Here is a 27,571-nt window from a genome sequence, read left to right on the forward strand (position 1 = left end):
TAATGTTCCCTTACTAGGTCGGGAGTATCATCGTTACTTTCGACTTTGAAACCATGACTTCCAAAAATGCTATTCTTCTTTCCTACTTTCCAAGCCGATAGCTCACGGAATGCGAATTGACTGTACAATTCCCGTACCGTTGTAACGAAGCCTCGTTACAAAGCGAAATTTGTAAATACTTTAGCGATAGAGGAGAGGCGAAGATCGCGGTTCTTCATGCCGCGGACGCGTCGCGAACTTGGTCGGAATGCCCCCTACATTAAATCGCTATACGACCTCCTGGACATACGTCGAAGTCATAGCTAGCTAGCTTTTGCAATAACTCGCGAGCCACTGGTTCTTTTTGTCGCGTTTATGTTTTAGAAACGAAGCCCGGTACACAGTTAGGCGTCATCGTCGATCAATCGCGAGCGAAATACGAACGTGCCTACGATACACGTTCGTCTTTTCATGCATTAAGTATCGCTCGGTTATATCTCCGATCGTAAATCGACACTGTGAAAAGAAAGTTATTAATAACAGTTAGCCTACTTAGGGTCTTCTAGGTAGAAAATTCGAACGTTACTTATACCAGGATATGTAGAATACAAATTTTCACGCTCTTTTTTTTAATATAATATATATATTTTTGCCTTTTGCTTCTCTCGCTTTTATTCGTGCGAATTATTATATTTTCCTTGAAATCGATATTTACGTGTGCGCGACCGCCGGAAATTTTAAGTCTGCCTCGCATCTGACGGAGGATATTCGGCGACGGGAAAATCCGTTGATGTACATCAACGGTTTGTCTCGTCGTGTCGGTTCGTTTCTCATGATCAGCGCGGACATACGCGGGCTCGCACAACGTTGTTCTCTTATTTTCCCCGAGTGTGTCCCGCGGTAACCGGGCAGCAACATTGTTTTTCTCTTGCTTCTGCCCTTCTTCCCCCCTCGCACTCCTCGCTTCTCCTGCTCTTTCGCCATCTATCTGACGACTGGCTTTTGGGATTCCTTTTTTAATACTCGGACACACCGAGGACCTTTTACCACGGACACGTAGGGGCCCTCTTGTAATGACCGCAACGCTCCAATGCACTCGGCGTCCGGAGCTGCATAACCGGATGCTGCAGAGCGGACGCGTAGGATGCATCTTGCAGAAGCGTATATCCATCTATCGTTCGCTGAATCTCGTTGACATTTCATTCTCGGTTTTTTTATTGCTAGCACAAAGATTGGAAATATATTTGTCGTGTTTTTCGTTAAAAATAATGAATATATAACAAATAAACGAATCTAAATCTATACATGTAAAATTACGTCGATGTAATGATCGCATCGAAATGTAAATTGTATGTAATCTTGATTTTACAATTTCGATTATTTCTCTACGGTTATAAGTTACGATTTTATCCATCTCAATATTTTCTCGCGAAATGTGACAATTGATATTTGATAGTGGTAATATCCGTTCCTTTCTTCGACTGATGTATGTGAAAATTCATAAGCGTTTGTCCCGATCCATTAGTTCGCCTCTCCCGCGAACGCGGCCAATAATTCGTTGACAAGAGCGGTAATCTCTCCGGGAGAGATCGAGAATCATCTAGTCAAATACTGACGGGAGGAGCGCTAAATCAGGGAAAACCTAGGGACACTCGTTTTGGGTCTCGGGGTTGCCCGGAAGACAAATGTCAGCGGAACGTGCGGGGCGGCTTGGCTCTCTCGGCCTCTCTTATGCGTGGAGATGCACGGTCTGCGGCGGTAAATCAAGGGTGGTGATATTAAAAGGCCGCTTATACGCGAAAACATAAGATTTATTTCTGCTGGAGAGGAATGCGCGCGCGAGAAGGAGCGGGATAAAGGCGGTTCGTTTCGTCGAACGAGCGTGAGTGCGCGAGGAGCGAAAGGAAGGCCAGACGAGAGAAAGACGGATTATATCGGAACGAATTTTTCTTGGCCCGTATACGTACGTGCGCGAATAGAAAGACGAGAGTAGAATCCGGGCAAGATAAAGTTACGTACACGCATCCATGAACGAATGACAACGCCTGTCATCGAGTTTGGGCCAATATTGCAATGCGAGGGACAGAGAAAAGAATGAAACAGAATGTATAAGTAAATATAAATCGTATAAAATGTAAGAATAAATATAACTCGCAAAAGAATGCGACATTTATATGTAATTGATTTTTTAAAATACTTTTTTTTCGATTCTAAGCCCGGTCGTATAATATTTGTTGTAATATTATGTGCAATACATATTTTGCATTATTTTTTAAAATAGAATTATAGTAAAGAATTATAGTAAATACAATATTATAAAGTATAGGAAGAAGAATCGCCGTCGATATTTAATTACATTAATGAATTCGTGTCGATGCTTCTCAGTTTCATCAACATTTCAGCACATTTTCTCCTTGCATTATTATAATCCGGTTCTCAGATTGTATCCGTGTAATGATTCATTTTCTTTTGCAAGGACTGGCCCAGTACCGGCGCGAGATTCGGTCGTCTCGGTTGATTAAGGCCATCCACAATGATGCTGTCACTAGGTTCGTTCGTGCATAGAACAGGATATTATGCACCGGTATCGAACAATATAAGTTGCCGACCACAATGACTCGGCTCGACTGTTTTTCCCCTGTCGAACGATCCGTAACTCGTTCGTTCGGACCTTGCCGCCGCTGTATGAACGCCTTCGTTAATTCTTTCGCTACCGAAGTCTCTCGACTAACAATTCACCATGACTGTTCTCTGTATGTCAGGAGCAGTTATAATTGCTCAACTATAACTGACATTCCTGGGCCTCGCCGAGCTCGCACGTTTTTGTTCGTAGTTCTCTGTTCTCGAGTTTTTTTTTCTTGTATATAAGCGAAGATATATGATTCAAGCTTCTTAGAAATACGTCACCTTGATCCATTGCCAAAGATGCGATTTTTTTCCCGAACGTTTTCGTTTGCACACGTTACGTGTGTCCGATTGCATCCCTACGTCCGCGTCGTCCAAAGGCAGGAAAGTCCGGCAACCGAGAGAATCCTGTTTTCCTCCTCCATCTCCGCGATCTCCGGGGAGCAATAATCGTTGCGGGGCGGAAAAATTTCGCGACAGAAGTTAAACAAAGCCTCGAAGCAGAAATAAAAAAGCGGGGACGCGGGCGAGAGAGAACAGGGAAGAGAGAGACGGAGAAACGGAGGGACATAGTAGAAACCGGGGGGTGTCCCGGCTACGTCGGCTACGACCGTAATAAGGGTGACCACCTCCCTCCGCGGCTCCATTCGCTCCTGCCGCGCGGCGTTCCTCTGTTCTACTGTTTGAACAAGGCTCATAATTAATACGCGCATTCGCTTCTGGAAAACGCGGCGCTCGGGGGGTGCCCGGGGTACGCGGGGAAAGGGACATTTTTAAACTACGGCTTCGGATAGTCGCCTTTCCGCAAAGCGCGTCGATACCTCCGCGAGTTCTCCGTTGGGCTGCTCCGATGTATATCTCTGATATTTTTCATCTCGTTTTAAGGTTTCCTTTTGTGGAGCGTATCGCGAATCCAGGATATCGTTCTCTGGATTTTTGACGGTAAATTAGTTGCTCGGATTTAGATTTATCCTGAAATATATATGGAAACAAGAGAGATTCTTAAAGATATATTTTTGTAAATATTCTATAATTATTAATAGGATTTTTAATTTGTAGTTTTGATAAAATATATACTTTCTTCTTTAGATTAAACTTTGCGGTATATCTGAATTAAATGTTTCATAATTATTCTTCAATTGATCTGATCTTTAAGACCGGATTCGTGGAGTAATAAAATTAGCTCGCAATTTTTTAATCGAATTACGTTTGATTTGTCTCTAGATTTTTTCTCGCATCACGTATCGTGACACGCAAATTCAAAAAGATTTCCGTCTATTCCCCGTGGTAGAGTCGCATGACAGCGTACCTGGCTCGCTTCGCGAGAGATATCCGTCTTTAAGAGCATTATCTGGATGGTCGTCGGCTAGGGGGATGGCAAAAACCATCCGCCCCCTTGTGGTATGTGAAAAATGATGCACAACCCCGTCCCCTAAACATCACCTCCGGAAAGTCCCGAAGGAAACGTTCGCCGTCGTCGTTCTCGTTGTCGTCTTTCTGGTTCGTAATCCGTGAGATCGTGTCACGGACGGGCTCGCATTATCGAGAACATTTAACTCGCTCGCAACTACGTAGCTACAGAGACTTTGAAATTTTTCAAGTGGATCTCGTCATACGAATAACAGAACCCAGAAGCACGAAAATTTTTCCATAATAATTACACTAGATATAGTATTGCAAATAAATTGTAATCTATATTAGTTAAATAAGATTAAAGATGTGAATTATAATCGGATATATGCGGATAAGGACGTTTGACAATTATAAAAATAATATTATAGTTCGAAAAATTGTTACAAATTTATAAAATAGATCTTGAAGAGCTTATACATTATTTTATTCACACGATGCGCCTAAATTATTTGCGATGTTGACGATGTCATTTCTGATTTAATGAGTTTATACTTAACGTTCTCGTGTATATTTCTTGATTCCAGATACGCAGAGATCTATTCGAGAACGCCACCGGCAAGCATCCAGAACGCGTCGCTCCTTTGCGAGGAGCATAAAGGATTCCTGCATACGCCCAGAATTAACAACGAACTGTAAGTACCCGTTGTGTATACCTTCCAGAAAACATTTGTTTGAAATACATGTTGCACGCCTTGTTACACACACACGCGCGCGCGAAGCCTGCGGAGGGGAATCGTATTTCGGGAGGGAAATAAAGTCAATCGCTTGAGGGACACGGAGAGTGGCTCTCCGTGGTTTCGGGAGCATTTTTCCTTGACGGGAATTTCTCGAAGGACACTATATTATAAAGCGAAAGTGCGTGACCTCCTGGCACGCCTTTCTCTCCTTCTCCGTGCCTCTCCGTTCTCGTTCCTCGGCCCCTGTGACGTGATGGATACGCGAAAATGTCACTCGCACGCCCCCGGGGCCAACGCGCCATCCAACATCCCCCGACCATTATGCTAAACCATTGTCCACTATCTGCCTAAGATAGCCGGCGGCTTAAGTCGTCCGCTTTTCCACCGTCTCGGCGAGACCGTTAAAAAATCATTTTTGCCATCTTGTCCCTTTTCTCCCCTTCCTCCCGCGATGGCGATTCTCGTATCTGTCGGGAGTATCTGTCGCGAATATTCACTGATTTCTTCCGTAAATTATCAGTTTATCACGTTACAGTTACGTTATGCTTGAAAATGCGATTGACCTAAATATGACGTACCATGTTCCGTCGAAGTGACAAAGAGTAGATTACTCAAAATTTTTCGCAGTACATCTCTTGGTTTCTACCAGACGCTACTAGTTTATCCTACATTTAGTTCTTATGTTTTTAACACTTAGTAATACTTAGCCATGTCTATATCATTTTTATGTATCGAGAATATAAGATTACGTCGACGGATTATTCGGGTTGAAGACGATGCGATAAAAACGCGTGCCAGAGAGAGGGGAAATTCGTGAAACGCTGCGTAGTCTGGCGTAGTATATATTTTTTCTACTTCGATTTCTCCCCTCTCTTCTCCTCCTTTCATCGTCTCTCCTCGATGCATCCACCATTATTCGGGCGTTAGGCAAATACACAGGAGAGACGACAAGCTCGTCCGCGCGTTTTTGCCCCCGTGAAAATTCAAATGAGACCGCGCGGCATATTGCGCTGAATCGAAATTAATGTCGCGCAACTAATTATCGGTCGAGTCATCATCGTTTCGTGCCGTTCGGGGCTTCTCTTTCGTTTTCGTATTGCGCGAGTCGCGTCGCTGTATAATTGTCCATCGTCCTGCCGAGGGACAAACGATCGCGCCAAATTACCGTCTATATCGCGCGGCTCCGGCCCGGCCCGGCCGTCTTAATCGCGCTTGATTGATCGATCATTGATACATATCTCGCATGGTATATTTTTTTATCGATCACTGTGAGATGTAAATTGCGAAGAGTAATAGCGAATAAGTTTAGAACCGCTAAAGTGCTTTTTTACATCGTTGCGCAGTTTATTCGTGATTAATGTTTACGATTATATAAATTTTACCAGATCAATTAATAATAACTCTTGCGATATCGTATATAATCTCGGCACTGCTCCAAGGATAGACAGTTTCGAAATTATGGATATTAATAGCGCAGCAGTTCGCGAAATATTATTGATTGCGTACTAACGCGAGATTCTCTCGCGATACGAGGTTCAGGAACCATGCCAGGATCGAGCGAACAATTGCAAGGGCAAAAAGCTGGAGCCGTGGCACAGCAAGAAATTTCTAATTTGCGGTATAATTAAGGGAGACGATGCAAAAAGCATTACGGATTCTACGGCGTTGTCGGAAAATCGCAAATTCCATCTTGCAAATACGTCTCTCGTCCAATCGTGCTTTCTCTCTCTTTCTGCCTCCCGCGCCTCTCTCTCTCTCTCTCTCTCTATGTATATGTGTGTGTGTGTGTGTATATATATATACGTATATATATACAGTGGATTAAAAAAATATTTGCACACCCAGTTTCATTATTACGAATTGTGCCCATAAGTAACTTATTGCATATACTGTATGTTCTTCGTACTTTTTCGTATTATTTTTTCGAATGAAATTATTGTAAGAAAACTGGATGTGCAAATACTATTTTGTTCGACTGTATATATCTCTTCCTCTCTCTTTCTTCCCTCGCGGTGTGTTTCTACGAATATTTCGTTATAAAATTTCTTTGTGCAAGTTTGCCTCTTGATTAGAATTACAGCGGAACATTATTTAATTGTTACAGATACAGTATAGTAACTGCGGAAGAATGGTCGAAGCTCATGCAATTCTACGAGGCCGACTATCCTATTATCATAAAGAAGATTGCGGATGACTATCAGACGAATCCCGGTGAGTACAGGTCCTTTTGTAGTACAAGAAATAAAATATTGCGATGGATTGTTCGTGATGTAGACCGTAAGTCGGTTTCAGCCGCGATACTTTTAAATATCACGATTTACCGCTACATAGATTTACTTTTTTTTTCACTTTGTGGCACTTTATTGTTGAACGATGACTCCAACGCACGTGCGTCGGAGATATTCGCCGATAATAACCGTGATATAAAAGTTGCGCTCGGTTCGGATCGCGTTTCAGCGATATATCTTATACAGATAAGCGGAGAACCGTACGTGTGTGTCGCTACCATGAGCTTCCTACTCCGCCTCTTTCCCAACCTAACCCAAGGAATAATGCCAGAAGACATTAGCCGCCGATTTACATAAAACCCCCTCCCCTCCGCGTTCCCGTCTTCTCAGTTGGCTTCTCTTCTCCAGGCCCCAAAGTGTCTCATTATAATTAAGAAGTATCCTGAAAATTAACTGGCAGAAAAAGCAGCGCCACGCCGCGCCGCGCCGGGGATACGGCGGGTGAGACGACCGCAAATGGCCCTCTCAAAAGTTTCTCACCCTCCCCGCACCCCCGTTTCACGCGACGTGCCGTCCTCGGAATGTTTACTTCTTCGACGTCTTTGTTTCGTCGATCTGCTTTTCTTTTAATTAATTCTACAAATTTCATAAATTCTATAATAAGAATCCCACAATCTGTAGAAAGTACAATTATTCACGCAAACTCGATACAGATGGTCGGAATGAAGAATGGAGCGCGTACGCGCGTATGCTCTGAGGGGGCGATCGAGATTCATTCAAGTTCTTCGGGCACGTGTCGCGGCGCTTCCTTGGACGAGAGCGATCCTTGTCGGCCGTCTGGCAGGCAAATTGGGTTCCGACGGTAACACCCGGGGGACCGGTGATGCGAGAAGGAGTACGACGCTCAACGTCCTGCCTCGTGCTAGCCGCCGAAGCCCGCGCCGGCGTTTATCGTGTGCGCGAGGAACCGGGGATCTCTAAACATCCCATTGTCTTGTCCGTCTTTCGGTCGCGAGTGCGCCACCTTTTTTTTCCGGGGCATTTGTCAAGACGATCCTCGGGTTCCTTTAGAGCGACGGGAAGCTATATGCGGCCGCCGCTGCCTTCGCCGTCGTTGCCGCCGACGGCAACATCTGAATTGCAAAGACCTCGCCTCTCGTTGACGGCGAATCGAATGGCCCCGGTATCACCGGTCGGGACACCGACAAGTCCGCCGACTAAATGGAGATGTTTAGAGTTAAAACGACGATTTTTATGGGTGTACAAATGTCGAGATAATCGAGCTAATATGTATTCTCGTTACGCATTTAGCACTAACAGTTACTTGAGCATTAGTGTAAACGTAGAAGAAAAATCGAATGCTTAAAAAAAAGGTTTCTAAACATTTTTGAATATATCTCTTATATTACATTTATTACATGTCTATTTTCGCAAGTGTATCCCTAGCGTTCTTATCGAATTATCTTCACTGCTCGATGTCGATGATATTTGAGAACGCGAAGCGAGGAGGAATTGCGGACACAAACGGGCGACTTAGCTTATTTTGAGGACGCGCTTTGCGGGCAGGAAGGGCCTCGGGGTGGGCGCGGAAGGGAGAGGGACGGATTGCTAAGCGCAAAAAATGGGGGGTTGCTTTTGGTGACTGATACGGCCCTGACTAACGAGTCCTAGCCGGTTGTGCTACTCTTAAAGCCTCCAAGGATCTCCCCTTTTCTCGCTCTCTTTCTCCCCCTTCTGTCCACTGTCTCCCTCGATCGTGGAAGCACATTAGGCACCGTCCAACCTCGTATCAATCACCCGGTTACCCCCGATACCCCCGTCGCCAGACCACCCGCTCGCCAGTTGACAGAACCGGAGGTGACGCGATTGAATACCACCCTCTACGCCTCGTTGCTCCTCCGACCAGCTCGATGACGACGGCGATGCTGGAAAACCTAAGCGGAGGGAAAGAAATGTTGCCTCGTAGCTCGTTTGTTAATGCCTCGGGCCACAACTTGATGTGAGACGTCTTAATCGTTGGTTAGACCCCAAGAATTCTACGTAATCAAAGCTAATAATCTGCGAGATGTTTAAACAAATCAAACAGTGCATCAATTAATGTACGATAGAATTAATTCCGTGATTCATAAAGTCCGCTTTAAACCTGATCAAACGAATCTTATGAATTCTCCGTTCTTGTTTTGGACTTTTCAATTAAAACTCGAATTTATTATACCGCGTATCTTTTCTAATTCAATCTATAAGATAGATTTTTATTTTTACTTTTCGATAATACACATACATACACAATTATTATATATATGTATATAAAAATACTGTTCAACAATTTGGAAGAAAGTATGAAATTTCAAAGAAAGAGATTTCTTTCTGAATCGCGCGTCGATAATTATGTAAATCGCGTCTCGCGCGTCAATCTTCCGGAAGGCCGCCTTACACGCCAGATCGAAGTTGATTCTAGAAACGCGAGCGGCGTGTTGCCGCTCGCCGTTTCGTTTCTTCGAAACGTCGCTCGTAAATATCGCTTAGGCGCCAGGCGGCACCACAAATCAGACGTGTTCATGGCGAAGGTATACGGCACTGGTTGTATCGCAAAACCGATGAGGAACGAGTGAGCAAGACCAAGAAAACCGTGCACGCGGGGCAGACAAACGGGGGCAGAAACCGGCGTGGCGGCGGTGGTGGTGGCGGCGACGGCGGTGGCGGGTAGGAGAGAGACCGGCCTCGAATTAATATTCGGACGGCGATTTAGATTTAGAACACGAATTTGCTGATTAGTTCCCTCCCCGAGAAATGCGGTCGCCTACGTTGCAGCGGACCGTCCGTCCTTCCATAAACGTGCGGCTAGGGCGGGGGCCTGGGGACGGGCCTGGATTCGAGATTTAGTTTCCTGAGGGGGTTGAACTTACCAAGGGGTCAAACGATTCAGGAGAGACATTTGTTAGCCCCCTGTCCCCACCCTGCGACAAGTGCGCCGGACACGTCTTAATATATACATCCGCTGACCAATGAACATGCCCTTATGAGCAGCGCTGCCGTGCGGTCAAAGTCGCTGCACTGTAGTGGATACTGACTTCTATATTCGGAATTTTTTCGCTCGAAAACTTACAGGCCTCAGGATGCTGCCATTTGATTAAGAGTTTATTTCGACGGACCTCGTTCGCCCGATAATCGCGCTTTCACTGAACGGAAATGAAACGCAATCGTAATAAATCATGCACGCGTTATATTAATATTAATAATACTGACTGAAGCAATCTTCAACTTCAACCTCAACTATCTTACGTATTAAAAGAGAAAACAACTTTACAATTAACTTCAAGCGCTCTACCACTGTTTAACTAACTAACGACGTCGGACTAACTAATTCTTTGCTCGTACTACTTATTTCATTTGCATCACTCTGAGCGAGAATCGTAAACTTATTTTTGGTCAACGCGACGATTGCATAGATACTTTCTTTTTTTTCGACGACCAATGTATAAGATAAGAAAAGGGAGGGCTTAGCGAAAACATTAGCGTGCGGGGAAACGGAAAAAGCAGCGTTTTCGCGTAATCGCGCAGGAAACGAGCAAAGTCGGGCAGGACAAATTTCGCAGGGACGAATTAGCGCATCCTGCCGCTGGGTCTCTCTCTCGGAACGCTCCCCCTCGCTGCTTCTGTTATCCCGAAGGAGATCCCCACTTGTCCGACCTACGGGGGGTCCTTTTCCTCCAGGATTAAATGGAGCGCCTAGATGACCGATGCTCGTCCTCCTCCGGCAGCGGTGGAGTGTGCGGAGCCGTGATGCGAGGGTGGAGAACAGGGGCGGGGGGGGGGATTGGGTGGAAAACAAGATAAAACAAGGATAAGGCTCGCTCTCAGATCCCCTCTTCCAACGACGTCCTAGGACCGCATCTTCCGATCCCGTCAGAAGGAGACCCTCGATAATCTGGAGGTGTCTAAATCGTCCATATCGCTTGATTTAAACCGCCGCGTTTGTCCGCCGTCCAAGTTTGTCCCCTCGCGTGGCAGAAAGTTTTCAAATGTGCGTACCTTCGTGCGTATTTCAATCGTTGTTTATTCCACTGTGTACGTAAAAGGGAGATAAAACGAAACGACTCGGCGCAGCAAAACATTAACACTGCTAATTTGTCTCGTCACTGCGTGACAAATTCTCCAGCTAAAAATTATCATCTTTGCGTTCTTTCGCCGAGTAGGTAATTCGAGAAACGAGTTTTAAACATATACGCCACCGAGGAAAACCGGAGCTCGTTAGTTACGGCTGACACACCTCCGTTGCGTGTTCGTCGCTCCGAATCCAGCGATTTGCAAAGTAGAGGCGAAACATCTCACGTTTAATTAACGAATTCGTTGATCATTCGCGGAGCACTTCATTTGCGAACGTCGCGTCGCAAGAGGCAGCGTCTCTCTCTCTTTCTCTTTCTATCTCCACGTCGCAGGGTGACAATCGCATTTTGCGGATTTCGGGAGAGACGCGCGTAATGCCGTCGAATGCCCTCGCTGCTGCTGGGCTCGGTGTCATCCCGTAAGAGGATTAGATCCTCGACTTTGTTGTGGCTCTCGAAGACGTTCGTTAGCGAAATCATTATTACCACGTCGATCTTCCTCGGCTACCCGCGACGTCGATGCTGCGCTGTTGGTGGCGCCTCTGCACCGAGTTACGTTTGAGAGATTCGACTTGATTTTAGCTGCCAATTACTGGCGCTCGCTAACGGGCGAATTGGTCCAAAAAATTACGAGCATCTGGCTAAAATCAAAATATTTATTTGTTATTTGTGTATAACATAACGGTTGCATCGTTTAATTATACTGTATAAAGATACAGCTGTAACTAGCTTATTAACATTATTATATTAAGCACAGTATTTTCATTGTTAGTTACTGCTAAATTCAATTAATTTAATAATACAGTTTACAAAGCACAAAGTCATTATTTACTCACTGGGGTTGAACAGTTCTTCTTTTCTCTCTCCCGGAAACTCCGAAGAATTCGAAACATATTTCGGGAAGGGTGAACGGTTCTCGTCGTCGAGTCACGACGGTTGGGGGGAACATCAATCTTTCATTCACGGGGTGACTCGGGAGTTATGAATGAAAGTCGGTTCAGCCCTTTTAATATAATAGCGAACCCGGTGTCTTTTCGCTTAACGCGCTTTCGATTTTGATCGAAGAGTTCGCCGGAGCGACTCGTGTGCGTCTTCTGACTTGGCTTCGAGATAATTCAAGATCAATATGTTTACACCTTTATCGCAAAAGATTTTATTCTTTCATTTGATTTTAGGAATCAATTCGAATTAAACGGATATATAAATAATCTAGTTGTACGGAAATTCCGAAGGGAATTCAAATCCCTCGATGGCGATCCGTAGTATCTCGTTTCAATTTAACGTCCGAATGTTAGCGCCCCTATTTCGTTTCACGATTCTTCTCCGCCCGTCCGCTAACTGTTCGCACCAAATGACCTCGTCCTACCAATTCGCCTACTTATCTCAACGTATCCTGTAATCACAGTGTAATTGCTTCCCTTGATCGATGATCGTCAATCGGCCGGAGTGTGATTAGCACCATGATTAGATGAGCACTTTGTTCGACTCGTCAATGCCGAAGAAAAGACCTGCCTGGACATCTTAATTAAATGTATCTAATTGGATAAGATCTCTCTCTAGCTACTTATGTGATACATTATTTTGATTAGCATTAGCCAAAATTAGTTTCTTTTTTTTTACTGTGTATGAAAGATGTACGAACTTGAAGTTTTAATTTACCTTAATTTAATTGCAACCAAACTTTGCAAAAAGAAAAAATAAAATGTGAAATATAATCTTGTGTCTATTCAAATTTCTTAAAACGCAGAGAGATATTAAAATAACATTGATATTAATAAAACTTTATTGATATTAATTTTATTGACATTGATATTAATAAAACTTCTGCTTACGATATTTGATATTTTATAACGATGAAAATTGCACTTATCGTATTTATGTATTTATATTTTAGGGATGTGATTGCGGCGTTTGACGATCGTTTGCCAAAAGTTTTACATCGCAGTACCAAGGAGTTCTTCCAAGAGCGCCTGGCTGTTTAACCGGGTCTAAATAAAATCCGAAGGCATCTGACTCTTCGTCGGAACTCCCGAAACTTCTTCTCCGTCGACATCGCGCAAGTTTCTGCTCCGTTTCGACGCTCTTTATGGTTTGATTGCTCTTCGATGGCACTTTAGGGAAATACACTAGATCTCCTCTGCATCGCCCTTTAGTCTTATACAAACCGTCGGACTTTTGTGTATTATTTGCCATAAAATCATCTCTCTGCCGATTTGCTCAGGCTTTCGTAACGCTCGTACGAGAGCCGTTTCGTTACTTCTGCACAGTATTCTTATGATGAAAAGCCGAGTTTATGTGAACGGAATGTAATTGATGATCGTACCTACAGTTTTCGCGTGAGGGACGACTGCCCGTTCCCGGTCGGCTGGAAAAGTGCGGCCAGCATTCTCGATAGGTAGGCACTCTGTTTGTAGTACGTCGGAAGAGATTTGCATTCGCGACCCTACGAATCTCTCATTAGCTTAAGCTTCCCGTATTTCCGATTAAACCCGATAGCAAACGATCCTATCGCACGGACATCCCCGCGCCGCGCCGGCGGCGGGTAATTAGGAATTCGACGGGAGGACCTTCGAATTCATTTGGCGTGCGGGTCCTTCCGTCCTATCCTTCGTTACCGTTGCGGGGAAATTAGCCGCTGCGTGAACGGAACGTTTCGTCGTTTTCAATCCGCCGCCGCCGTCTCCTCCCCCTCTCTCTCCGGTCGCGGCGACAGGGCAAACGATCAACATTTATTCCTCTCGTTTGCGAAATCTTCTCTCTCGCCGCGAGAAGAAAGTATATCGAACGACGACGCTCCGCGTTAATCTCCTTGACTCGTTAATGGGCAAATAGCTTCTTACAGCGTTCTCTTATTGGCTCCTATACGAGCCGGTAATTAGCGGTAACGCGGGGGTGGACGCGAATTCGCATTCAGCCGGGGTCACGATTCCTCCTCCTCCTCTCGCGCGTTTCCCACCGCCCCGGAAAACTGTCTGAACATGACGTAACGCTCTGAGAGTAACGCTCGGATACGAGCTTTGGCTCCGGACCGGCAGCCGAAGCGCTTTTTGTGCTGTCCGGCCAGCAACAATGGCCGCTTCTTACACCACCCTGGTCACCGTATATTATTAATTACTGTATTAATCTCACCGGCCGTAAGCAATCTATTATACATGGGATAAGAGCCACCACCGACAGCGCCACCCAACCCGCCCGGAGCGCGCACCCTCTAACTTGACTTTCTAACTGCCGCCGCGCCGTCCCGCGTCCCGGTCTTCTCTCTCGACGAGGGCTCGATGAGGCCAACGAAATCTGACCCCCGGGGGTGTTAATAGCGGCGTCGCGTCGAGCCGCGTCAGGTTTAAGTTTCTGTATTGTCGCGAAGATCGCGGTAATACTTTCTTGCGTTGATGCATTATGATATAAATCTTATACGTAAGAGTTGTTAAAATATTAAAAAGAGAAGAAGGTACTATCAATGAATTTCTAGAAAATATTTAATGCTTTTAAAAAATAATAGATATTTTTAAACGTAACATTGATCTGCTTGAAACCCATCGAGCGTCAGGAAAGTCTCCTATTGTTTCAGGTCCGTGCGCAGCCTGCATGTTAGCAAAGATCGAACAGGAACGTCTAGAAAGCTTGAAATACGAAAGAGCGACAATCTACGTCAAATGTATCGACGAAAACGAAGAATCTAAGACGGACAACGATTACGAGGTAAGGCAAAAATACCTTAAATCAATTATTCAATAAATTGTGATACAAATGAAAGTTATTGACATAAATTGATCATACGATCAAGAAGACAATTAAAAAATGCGGCATACATTACCGGATAATCGTCACTTTGGCATCAATTTCATAACATACAATTACGTACAATTTTTTATGAGATAATTAATATGATTTATACCGCGATCCGTTATTACTATAACGTTTTTTTTTACGTGCAATATAGTTAGAAATTGAAAATCTTATATCGTGTATATATGCATGAACGAGTTATATCGGCTCGTTCAGACGAAATTTTGTTAATGGGCCGACGCGACGTGCCGAGTCATCAAGTGTCCTGGAAGCGGCCGTCTTTCCAGATTAATTCTAACCGATAACGGCGAGTTGATGCCATCTCACGCATTTCACGATGTAATAAGTATTATTACGTCTCTGCTCAAAGTGACCTTAAGAGTTATCTGCTTCCTTTTACGTAGCTTTTGATTCAGGCTGATTTAGAAATAATTGTAGAGAACCGCGCTTATATATACGTGACTAACTATAAACTACATTCTTTTTTTTGTATATTTAATATTTTTTTATATGCGTAAGTATCCGACGAATAAAGAAATAGAACGGACATTTTATATTCACGATTACTTTTTATATTACGAAAAAGTGCATTTTATATTGTGTGTCATTACATTTACACGTATTTTGTAACATTTATGTTGAAGAGGTACTAAAATAGGAAAAGCATCATTAAAGTTTTACAAAGAGTTTTTATTTCTGCAAAAATTTTGTTTTAGAGAAAATTATTTAGATAGGCGCGCCTTTTGATTTATCGGATTTTTCGAACATTTGTCACAGGTAGCGGTAAAAAGGCCGAAGATGGGGAAGGCACGTCCATCACGAAGTAGAAGAAAATTAAAAGGATCTCACGAACTCAAAGTGTCTTCTGAGATTACTTTGAAAGAACTCAAAGTAATGGTAAGTGTCTTGTTAATATATTTAGCTACAACACCAATTTCAATCTTTAACTACCCCATGAGATAAAATACAATCGAAAAAATATGTTTGTTTTTATCACGGCGATGTATCTCCAATTTCGGATAAATTTCAGACTTCTTTCGTTCTATAGAAAAATTGTATCCGATATAGATTTAAAAGGCTCTAAAAATCATCAAGAGAAATCATTAGTGGCAGCGGTGACAATCGTCCGCGTGACAGAGAGCGAGATAGCTGCGAGAGAGAAATCGGAAAAAGTCCATCCGATATCTTGATCTGTTTGCACTCGCCACCTGCCGAAAGCGGGCTATCCCGGGATAATCAATCAATTTGCGGCGCAAGTATTTTACGGCGCTTATTGTTCGAACCGAAATGGGAAGAGACGCGTTTGCCCGAACCCGGCCGCTATCCTTCGGCCTGGCTATCTCCGGTCCGGTTGCCCGGTTCTCCGAGACTCCGTGGTGGACGAAAGAGTAGTAAAGCGTAGTTATGGCTGGTTAGCATATGCTCGGGCTCCGGCAGTGTGCTTAAACTATTAAGCGTATTTATATTGCGAGGCCGTAGCCATCTCCTCATCCTCCTCCTCCTCCTCCTCCTCTTCCCCGCCTTTCCTTCCTGACGGAGCCACTGGCAAAAACTCGAAAGAGCATAAACCTCGCGCTAATAACAGGTCTCCAACTTCTCCACTCCACTTCACTCCACTTCGCTCCACTCAACCTTCCATTTGACTCTTTCTCCCGGCTCGGTCTCTCTCTTCATCTCGCGTGTCTCTCTCTCCGTCTCACACACGCGCGTGCGATACTCCTCTCTATCTATTCACCACGAGCACGGAGGAGAGCTCGAATTTTTGTTCGTGCCTCTTTCACCCCGTGGAACACACGTCCCCTTTTAATACCCGCCCGCGAGAGCGGCTGTCGGCGTCAATGGAAATACGAGGCCCCGTCTCTTCTTCTCATTCACTGTCGCTCCCCTTTTTTATAGCTCTGTGTCTTTCGACTTGATTTCGTCTCTCGTTTGACGAAAGTCAATAATCCAAATAAATCATTCGATCGGGCTTCAGATACTTATAACTCGTGAGAGTCTAAGTCTTATCAGTAATGTTAGGAGAGAAAAAAAATGATACACTTTGAAAGCGCGCAAATGACGTTTTTGTCTCATTGGAAAATCCCGAGGCGGCGTCACGATTCAAGGGTGTCACTGTTCGCGGATTGGTTCTCGCGTCTGACAAAAATGCGGGCGAGTCACGCCGCTCGCTCGTTGCCTTTTTTTTTACCGTCGTGCAAAAAGCACCGCCAATAAAAATATTTGAGTTTCATGGTCGAATGCAGTTATGTCGCGGAGCTAGCGGGCAAGCGAATCGGGACAATAGCGGCTAGAGCCGCTGATCTTCGCCGGGCGCGCGGGCAAGCTTTACGTAATCGCGCCGGTGTAACGCCTATGAAGTGGCCTGCCTGTAAATATTACTTTCCAGCACATTCCGTGTCACCAGTTCGATTTTTTTTCTCTCCCCGCGTTGCACGGTACCGCTCGATCGCCTTTCTTACTCTCATTGCGCCGCGGCACGGACGCAATGGCCATCGGGACGAAAAAACGTTCGTCCACGCGGATAGCTCGTTCACGGGAAAATTACGGCCGAGCAAAAAACGCGGCCGAACAGTCCGCGTCGCGGATTTTTCACGGATAGATTGGAAAGCAAATCGCAGAAGTCGTTGAAGAGGGAGAGAGAGAGAGAGAGAGAGGTCCTGGAAAGCTCGCGTTATCAATTGCAGCTGTCCGTGAGATTACATCCCGTGAGGTAATCCGTCGCGGCTTCCGGACGAGCGACACGTACGCGGCAGGCGCGACGCGGCTGTCAGGATCCGTAAATATCAGAAGTTTCCTCAACCTCCGGGGGCAATTTGGCCTCCCGCCGCCGCTTCGCAACCTTGTTAAACCCACCTCTATTTATCGCGCCCGTTGGGCGCCTTCCTTTAACGAGGAAGCCTCCGCGAGGTTCCTTGACCCTGATCGCCTCTTCTTGTTTCCCCTCGTTCTCATCGTTCTCTCTTCAGTTGTACGAAGTCCGGCAAGACATTTACGACACGTGCAGGATACGTTCTGACGTAACGTACACTGTCGATCCAGCGACAAGTAACATCTGCGACGACTCTACGGCTCCGTTTACGTTACTTTCAGCGGGGAATAATTTGACGAAAAATGATTGTTGTACGCCCAAACGCGCGCAACGCGAGCGCAATCGTGCGTGATGCTCGTAATCGTCTTTTTGTACACGACGCCCGCCCCCTTAGTCGCTTTCCGGCGCCCTCGCGATGCCTCTTCTCTCGCGTTCCTCCTCCCGGGGCTTCTTGGCTCGGCTCTCGGCTTCAGTTCGACTCGACGATCGTAAAACAGAGAAACCGAGCTACACGTTCTCGCACCGACGCCGTGGACAAGCCAGCAGCGCAAGCTGTATCCCTCCACGCAACATTACGCGGGTTCCACAAATTAAGCAATTACCGAGGCTCACGCTCGTCTCGCGCACTCTCCACTTCTAGAATCTGAAATAGCCCCCTCTCCCCTCTCCCCTTTCGTTTTTCCGCACGGCCGCAAACTTCGCTCTTATACGAGTACCTTCGCGTTCGTGTATTGAAATACATTTCAAATGTCTTCGGGCGTAGCTAATCCTGACGGGAAACAAAAGTATTATGCATCGATTTCTCAACGGAAATAATCACGTTTACCTTTCTGAAAAGACTAATTATCCACGATCGATCGATATACATTTGAAGAAACCGATGAAATCGTTTTCTTTTGTTAAATTATAACTCGGTTTAATTGCACCGGTAAATAAGATGGGAAAATTCTGCTTTCTTTCAGACGATGCAGATTTGTGGAGCTGGACCGTACGACCAGCATATAATGTTAGGAGAACACGAACTCATCGACGATAATCTGAGCTTGGCGGCACTCGGAATATTTCCTGGAGCTTTACTTACGTTAAAGGTAAGTTTCGATTCAAGTCAGCTATATTTTTCTTTTACTTTTTTTTCTTTTATCTCATATCTTTTTCTATAACCAGATATTAATAGCAAATTAAACAAAGATTAAATCAGGAGAAATAAAAGATATGCGAAATGAAAGAAACTAATTTGCGTATTTTCGAAAATCTTACCGCTAGAAATCTTTTTTGCAAAATTATTTGTATATAATTATAAGAATTCAGGGACACACAGCGTGCGAATGTCCTTCTCGAGATCAATGAAGCGTACACTCGTTAAGTTTACGTTGTTATAAATCTGCTTTCACACGCAGCGGCATGCATTGATGCGTGCAGATCTCCGCGTTATGAAGAATAGAAGCACTCAGGATTCTACACTTTATCATTTAATGTTTTACGATTCATCCCGTCGCGACGCGGCGCGGCGCCTCGATGGCCCGCAACGACGTCTCGATTGTCGTTACAACGATACGTTTGTTCCGCCTGACTAGCCGGACAGTGACAAACAGATGCAATTTAGATTTAAGATCTAGCCACTGTTTCCCTTAAGTTCGAGACAATGGATAAGTAACCGGGACCGGCAATGGCCTCCCCCTAGATAACGACGCCAAGACCAGCGTTTTCGCGCGCCGGGATTAGCCGAAAATGCCTTATTTGAGATTAGAAGTGTTAAACTGTGCCCTCCTAGCCTCGGGAGAGCGAAGTCGTTAGAAATTGCAGCTTACCCGAGGAGAAGCTCACACTCCTCGGCGAATCTACCGGTCGCTACTAATTCCGCCTGTAAGCGCAAATAAATTTTAAACTCGTTCCATATTCTTTGCCGATGAATCGCACGAAAGTTTTACTATTATAGTTTTGCTAGTTATCGTTGTTAACTTGCAACTTTATCGCCAATCAGGCCCCGGGTATCCGACTTGATTTATACGCGAGAAACGTGCGACAATGATATCGCGTCTACACGTTTATCCATGCCACGTTGTTTTCGCACTCCTCGTGCGGAACGCTCTCGTCCAACCCTCGCGGGTTTTTGTCGAGAGCCAGCCGTCTCAGCGAAAACGGCGGCGTCGCGGAGGAAAAATTCTCGGTGCTCTCTCTCGTTCGGCGGAATATAATTCCAGGATTCCGATACATTCCTCTCGGTTCACAGTCGACTGACTTTATGAAAGCAACCGGCGAGCTAAGCTCAGCGTGCGCGCAGCATCAGCGACAGAGAGTCTCAAAAACCGTTAACCCAAGTCGCGCTATCCTACGTTCAGAAAGAACAAAGAGGGCAGGAGGGAAAAAGGGAGAAAAAGGAAGAGAGAGAGAGAGAGAGGAAGCGAAGGAGACGCGGCCTCCTCGCTGGACTGGACTGGTTCACCGGTTGCGGTTTGCACTAGCTGCGAATTCTAATTGCTGTCTTGCCTCCGGAGAATCCAGTTTAGTCAACCTACCGACGTTTCCACCGATTGAAACGCTTCGATGGGTTTTGCGGTTTTCAGAAAAATTTCTTCTCGCGTCCCATCGCGCTGATTACCGCCGACGTGACAAAGTTACACGACAAATGGCTTATCATTCCGGTTTTTTTTCCTCTTTTCGAACAATACATCAAGTCCCGATCGAATCGGTCGTAATAAAAATGTCCTGACTTTCGCTCCGCGTTTTGTTCTCACACGGATCTCTCGCGGTTCGTGTAATTGCTCCGGAATTCTATATGTATGTACGCTCGACGAAACGGCGGCGAGGAACTGTCGATTCTCCCGTGGTCGGGAATATAACGACGGTGATAAATCCCGAGGCACGTCTAGCTGCTTTTAACTATCGTTAACCATAACGTGACTGAAAAGTACATAACGGGCGGGTAATTATTTGCGGTTATGCGAATAACCGTGGGGCCCCGACTCCCGATGTGCAAGAAGCTCTCCCTCGAGAACGAGATTGTTTCGCGAAATCTTCCGTCGTAAAATCCGCTCGTTCGCCGGACGACGAACTTAATGCGACTCAAAAGCATAATGTATAATCGCATAAACCGGAGTTAGGCCGTTCCGATCGGCTGTTCCCGTAACTTAAACCATATCGCTTAGGAGAGACTGCAATCTTTCTTGGCCAATCGCTATACGTTCTGTTTAGCCTGAAATTCTTGCGATTGTCGAAGTTACTTAATTTCGGGATACATGTATACGTACACGTAAAACTGTTCTCGAAGCCCCAGGAAAAGTTTTAATTTCTTATTTAGTCTAATTTCTAAAGAAACTGCAAGAACACAATGGATTAAAAACTCTTCCGCTCCTATTAGACCTGCCTCGCGATATCAAACGATATGTCGGAATTGTCAGGATACTCTATCTGCGGCGGATAGACCGGATTAAAGCGTTTCAGGCAAGGTTAGTCCTTGATTTTGCTACCGGTCCGGCACCGTGGCACGCACAATGATCAGGATGACTTGCGGCGTAGATCGGTGATCGAGTGTCTCGCGAAGATATCAGCTACCGCTCCGCTCCGTCATCGTCCGTGCAATAATTCAAGGTCGTCGAAGTACAAAGTTAATATATCTTGCCACGTATCTACATTATATCACTACCTTTTTTTTTTCGGTCGATCCGGTCGACCGAAGGAGATCAACGACATTACGTCGCGCGAGGTCGATCGTCTCTCTCTTTTCTTTCATGTCACTTTCGCTCTCCCTACCGTTCCCTTTCCACCATCCGGTTTGTTTGCGCGCTTTTATGAGCGCGTTACACGTCATGATTAATCGATCTTTCTTCGTCGCAAATGGATCTCTCTTCCAAGTAGTCGTTGTATTCGGTCTTAGTTTACGCGCGCCGTGAGTGTTGCAGCTTTCGAAGCTCAATTGTAAATTGCGTTCGAAATTCTTGACGCAGCTTGACAAGGCGGATCGCATTTTTGTCCGATCGCGCAATTCGCGCGTACCTCTAGTACCGACAAAAAGTGAACCGTAGTCGTCGCGAGAGCGACACGCGTTAGAGATAAAGATATTAACCAACGGCATGCGTCGAGCTATAATTAACGCACGCCGCGACGAGATATTAATGAAGACACGTATACATTCGCGTTTTCGCTCTGATGAAATAAAACGTCGTAATCGAGGACAAGGACGATAAAGGGGATAAAGAATAGCAACAGAGTTGCGCACAATGTCGGAGTTGGCTAGACTGTTTTTGATCCACCCTTAATTTTTCCCGATTTTTTTGCAATTCCTCGTCAGAGGCTGCTCTTCATGGCTGATCGACCGGGGTCTTTAGAGTCGGTCGGTCGAGTCTCCAACGGGCGGCACCCGCGTTTGATGTCGTGTGACGAATGTCCGCGTTGGACGCGCTCGCCTTCCTCCTCCCTCTCCTCTTCCTCCCGCCCTCCCGTCCCCGTTTCCCCTCCTCCCTCCCCGTTTTCTATGCTCCTCTTTCTTTCGTACACCCGTGTTTCGTTCTCGCGCTCTCCCTCCCGCCCTCGTCCATTCTGCGATCCTTCCATCTCGCGCGGTTCATCCCGCTTCTCTCGTACAAGAGAGAATCCCGTATGACGGACTCGGTCGAGTCTCTCCCTTCAGGAGCGCCAACAGAAAATTGGAAACATCCGATAGGGCCCCGCTACCGCGGCCCACGATAAAAAGGTACGTGCCGCCGCGCCGCGTCGGAACCGGCCCGCAAAATATGCCGATCCGTCGTGGGTCCACGCGGAACAGCCACGCGGTCGGGCCGCTATGCGCGCTTCGCAGACCTATAGATTTTCGCAATCTTGTATCTCCAGCCGGATGTTTCGCTTTAACTCACATTTCGTCGATTTTAGAAATTAATTACTTTCTCGATTAAATTCCCGCCTCCCTTAAATCCTCATTATACGGAGGATTAAAAATAAAAATACGATTCGTGGTAGTAACGAGCGAAGTTGAATTTCTGTGACGCGCGATTTGGAGCTGAAACGTAGCGAGTATGTACTTGCTAGTAAGTAATAATTAATCATAATCAGTGTAAATTACGACTGGTTTAACAATGTCGAATACAACGTTACCCTATTATATAAATGTCGCTCGTTCCATCGACTTACCCGCCGATTCCTCCTTTACGTTTGTCCTCCTGCTGGAAAATGGACACGTGTTTATCCTTACTTTTTCCTCTCTCCGCTCCTTTCTGTCCGCTATGTATCCTACCGACAAACGAGAATCCCGTTTACACGAGAGGTTGAGAGCAAGACTGAGTCCCGAGTTCTCTCCAATGAACGACAGTAAATGTGCCCTCTCGTGCAGGTAATGGCGACAATTATCCGCGTCGGTGAACTCGGCATTAAAATCGAATCATAACAACCAGGCCTGACCGGCCGAAAAGTTACCTTTCTGATTCAGTGTGCTCTTCGGTCTTCAAGTTCCATAAATCCTTATTGAGTCTTCCTGTATAAACCGCAAAATGACCATACTCATGTAATAGCACTAGATGCGTTCGGTGTCTTCGTCACTTTTTTATGATTATTTTTCTCCCCGTTACATTTTTGAGAAAAATAAGTTATTTCGAAATACATCAAGGAATAAAAAGAAAAAGTCGGATGATTAATAAGAAATCATACACGACGTACGTGACATACGTGGCACTGACGAAGTTCTCGCCACCGCAAGGCTTTAAGAAATTTATGCCGTTTTATATAAAATTAATGCAAATATGTTTCTATACGAAGAATGTTAAAGCAAAATAACTGAGAAACGAGCGTTGTGAAAAATTTTAATCGCGTGCTATTGACACTTAACCTTTCCGCGCGGCATGTACCGCGCTAATAACTAAGTGGCGGATCTAATGGGCTTTTAATTACTTGCCTTGGATTCGTAAAAATTCACAACTTTTGTTCTCTTTGCGTCGATTTATCGGAAGGTTGTGTCATTGCATTTACATCTATCGATTTGAAAAAAAATTTACGAGTCTTTTAAGGACACACACTATAGACGCGCGCGGCGACGTTGAGAAAAAAGAACTCGACGTTTGCGATCAGATCGGAATGGTCGTCCGCGGCCGGTTACAATGACATCGGCAAGGACATCGAGATATTACAACGTTACATTAACGACGATTATCGTCGCGGCACCTCTTTTTTTTCATCACCTCACCGAAAGACCGGTAGCTAGAGGTCAGTAGCCGGCACACCGTAATTATCGTCCCTAATTATTATCGATGCCTCGGAAGATAAGATCGAAGAAAGGGCTGTGCGGAGAGTGAAAGAGTCCTTCGAAAGGACTCGGCTGGGGCTACGCTGCCCCCTTTTTCGCGTTGGCCAATAGGGTAACCGCGGCGTCTCGGTGGACCCTCTCAGAAATAAATCAATTAAGCCGATGCAGGCTCAAAAGGCATCGTCATCGTCATCGATTTCGCTCCTGAATGCGTTGAAAATAATCGAGGTAGACTGCGGAAATTCTCCGGACGACGCGTACGTATTTCGTCGGGCGAGAGAGCTTAACGGAGAACGGTCGTCTCGTTTGATCGTCGCGTTTGAGACATTAGCCACGATAATTATAGCGAATCGCCTTATTCGCGCGCGCGCTATTTCACGCCGCTTCGCTTCGATACTTGATTATTACTTGAGACTTCGTGACGTTATCTGATAAAAACTCCCTGTAATCACTCGTGAACTCAGCATCTAATTTACAATCGTTTACATATCGCGCGTATACAAGCTGTACTTCGATAACGTTATGTTTTCCTCGCGTCGATCACCGATCCCGCTAACGGGCGCGAGACGCCGAGAGCGTGGACCGTTCGACGACAGGTGATGCATGCCGTGATACGCCGGCAAGAAAGTGTGGCTTAATAGACGTTGAAGAATGAAATGGCGCAAGAAGTTCAATATTGGCTTCTTCATTATCGGCCTTCCCCAGCGCTAGATACCGCGTAAAAGCCATTTATATATATAATACCATTAGTTATTACCGATACACCGTACCAATCTTTCTGAATATAGGAGGTAAACGAAAACGATGTCGGAATTTTCGCGACACTGGTTTTTTGCCGCGGCCGTCGTCATCCTCGGCTCGAACCGCGAACGTAGAAACGTGCGCCGTAAAACACGTGACACCAAGTGAAAACGAAGGCGGCTCTGCACATTCGAGGATCCGTCGAGCGGTAATCAATTCGTGCTTCCCCGGCGAGGAGGAGTGGGGGAAGAAACGAGGTGCAGCGATCTTTGCTCGCACGCGGACGCGTCTCCCTGGAACTTGGGCTCCTCCATGAATTTTTCGGGACGCTGCCCAATTCCCAGCTGCGTCCTATATGAGATTCGCCCCCGGGCATACGAGATTTTTTTTCTCTCCCGTCCCGTTCTCCCCCCAGGCCGCGATCCTCCTTTTTTCCTCTGTCCGCTCGGTTTCGGTCACTCGCGATTCTCGCCTCTCCTAGGCCACAGCCTAAGTTAATATTAATAGGGATATTTATGGCGCTGGGTCAACGGTGGTCGCGAACCGAAGCCACCGCCGGTGCGGTTAGAGAGAGCCGCTGATAAAAGGAAATCTGAAAATGCCGTGATTTATGAGCCCGATTCCTCCCCTCCCCCCTCCCCCACTCCGCCTTCGACGTCTCTCGTATCGTATATCGAGTTCCCTTAAACGCTGAATAAGTTATGATTGCAGCGGGAGGGCGGATGCTGCATTCTTATTTTGCATCGTGCTGCGAATGGGCACGTAGCGGAACTATGTGCTTCGAATGAAAGATATTCGATGAGGAGAACCTGCATGTTATCGAGGATATTTCCATATTTGATAGAACTGAGGTATAATAGCGAGAGAATTATGTCAACTGGGTTACGTCAAAAGTGGCTGAAGCGCGCTTGAAATAGGGAGCAACGGAGCGTCGATTTAAAACCCAAGGCCGATTTCCGTGTAGCGTGTGTCGTGTAATCCCTGTCCACTTCAACCTTTCGCCCTCTCGCAGCGGTAACAACTAAGCTTCTGTTTGTTGATACTGACGGCTCGCTACGGCCGGCCAACCCACCGCCACCGTCGCGTCGGCGGGTTTAGCTTTCGGCTTCTCGGTGGCCTCTCTGCCTCTCTTCGTCAGCCGTCCTTCTCGATGCCCGTCCCCTCTCTTCTTGCCCGTCTCTCGTCTCGTCTCATCTCGTCTCGTCTCGTCTCGTCTCGTCTTTTCTCGTCTCGTCTCATCTCGTTTCGTCCCCATCCCGTCCCCGTCCCCGTCCCGTTTCGTCTCGGCAGATGACGTGAGGAAGAGCTACTCTTTTCGCAGAGGGACATGTGGCGGCTCCTGAATGAGGGCCTCCTGCCGCCAGAAAGAGAGCACACTTTATTACGTCGGTCTCCAGGCATTTCGCCTCTCGACGTCCTATGAAATTCCGCGTACTTCTCAGTGGTTCGATTAATCGAATTTCGATGGCGTAGACGCGACGCTTCGTAAGTGCTTCGGGCTCGGCAATCTTTTTAAGAGAGACATTTAACGTTTGAAATATCTCTCAAAAAATATCCCTTATTTGTAACTTTTTGCGTTTTAACTTTATTATGCTAAAAATGTCTTAAGACGAAGAAAATCGAATACTCGCCAATTGTGGGATTATTGTCACTCGCGAGGCGCTAATCGAGGCAGTTTGAAGTGGCGGAGGGACAAGACCCGGTTACACACGAGCTTCCGTGGATGCCTTCTTTCATCCCGCATTCGGAGTGCGTGGAGTTACGGGGAGATATTTATGGAAACGCGTACACACGTGTTCCCACATACGCCTCGGTTCTATGTTCGGCCGCGGCGGCTAACCCTGAATTTCGTCGCTCCCTCCTTATGGCGCACGCACTTGGTATGCCAGCCTCTACAGGTTGCTCCTTCGAACAAGTGGTCTTGGGTGCGTGCCGATAATACCGGACACGTGGATCTCGTTAATCCCGGCCGCGGAATACTTCAAAACCCTTGCGATACGGGCCGGGAGGTCCTCCGCAGCACGACGACGACTTTTCGACGATATTTTAGAAGTTTGTCAAATTGTTGACATAGTCTGCTCTATATTAACATAAAATTACTTTATTGTTAAAAACAATTTAAAAAATCATTTTTTTTTATTATGATATGATTCTGTATGATATACTTAAATAACAATTAAGGAAACGAAAGTATACTATATCTACGCGCACGTATTTGTTTGATAAAAAACTGTTGGAATACTAAAAGGAAATTTTTTAAATAGTAGATGTGTGTTAGAAAAAAATTGATTGTTTGAAGAAACAATTCTCTGATTATATTAAATTTTCTAGAACACTTGTGAGACGACGTATTGCAACGATAGATTAAGAAATATCGAAAACACGCAGGGAGCACAACTTTAAATTTAATCTACAGCAGCATGATCGAATTAGCAGACAAACAAATCATACGCTAAGGCGTTTCGCTATCGTAGACAACGTGGAGAGTGGCCGGTCAATGCGGGGGCCTCCGACCGGACAATCCATTCTATCAGCGTGTGTGTCGCCTTTCGAGTCGCGGGAGTCGCTGCCTCGAGAGAAGGAAGATTTGTTCCCTAATGTAGTCACTGAGCCTCGGGGACGACTCGATGGGGTTTGCAAGTAGGCGTCTAGAAAGTGAGTAATGCTCACGACAAACGCAGCCCCCATGAGGTCTAGTGCGGCAAGGGAGGAAGAGAGGCTGACATAAGCGGGACAGAAAGAGAGAGTAAGAGAGAGAGATGCGAGCTCCGTAGGGGTTGGCCCGAGAGAAGATCCCTGCAGATAGGGTGCTAAGCGACACGCTAAGACCACCCTGGACTATCCGAGCGTTTCCTCGAGGGGTGATTCCGCCGTTCTACTCTGCCTCGCCGCCTTCATCCATCTCTCTTTCTCTTTCTCGCAGTCGCGGAACTAAATCGCGCTCGCGATCTCTAACGCTCTGCAATTTGCCAGTTCTC

General features: G+C 45.9%; 1 protein-coding gene across 4 annotated transcripts in view; it reads left to right on the forward strand.

The window, feature by feature from the left end:
• Positions 1-27,571, forward strand: part of LOC112466946 (ubiquitin carboxyl-terminal hydrolase 48-like) — a 52,110-nt gene that overhangs the window by 12,900 nt on the left and 11,639 nt on the right. For 3 of the 4 annotated variants that reach the window (XM_025035311.1, XM_025035312.1, XM_025035315.1), the window contains 5 exons: positions 4,542-4,649; positions 6,799-6,905; positions 14,597-14,727; positions 15,592-15,711; positions 18,586-18,711. In XM_025035311.1, coding sequence (XP_024891079.1) covers positions 4,542-4,649; positions 6,799-6,905; positions 14,597-14,727; positions 15,592-15,711; positions 18,586-18,711 — 592 coding nt within the window. Of the gene's footprint in view, positions 1-4,541; positions 4,650-6,798; positions 6,906-12,922; positions 13,118-14,596; positions 14,728-15,591; positions 15,712-18,585; positions 18,712-27,571 lie in introns of those variants that run through there. The other variant, XM_025035313.1, reaches the window with a different exon arrangement.

The sequence above is a fragment of the Temnothorax curvispinosus genome, unplaced genomic scaffold (genome assembly GCF_003070985.1).
Source record: "Temnothorax curvispinosus isolate PA1 unplaced genomic scaffold, ASM307098v1 QBEX01016763.1, whole genome shotgun sequence".
NCBI lineage: Eukaryota > Metazoa > Arthropoda > Insecta > Hymenoptera > Formicidae > Temnothorax > Temnothorax curvispinosus.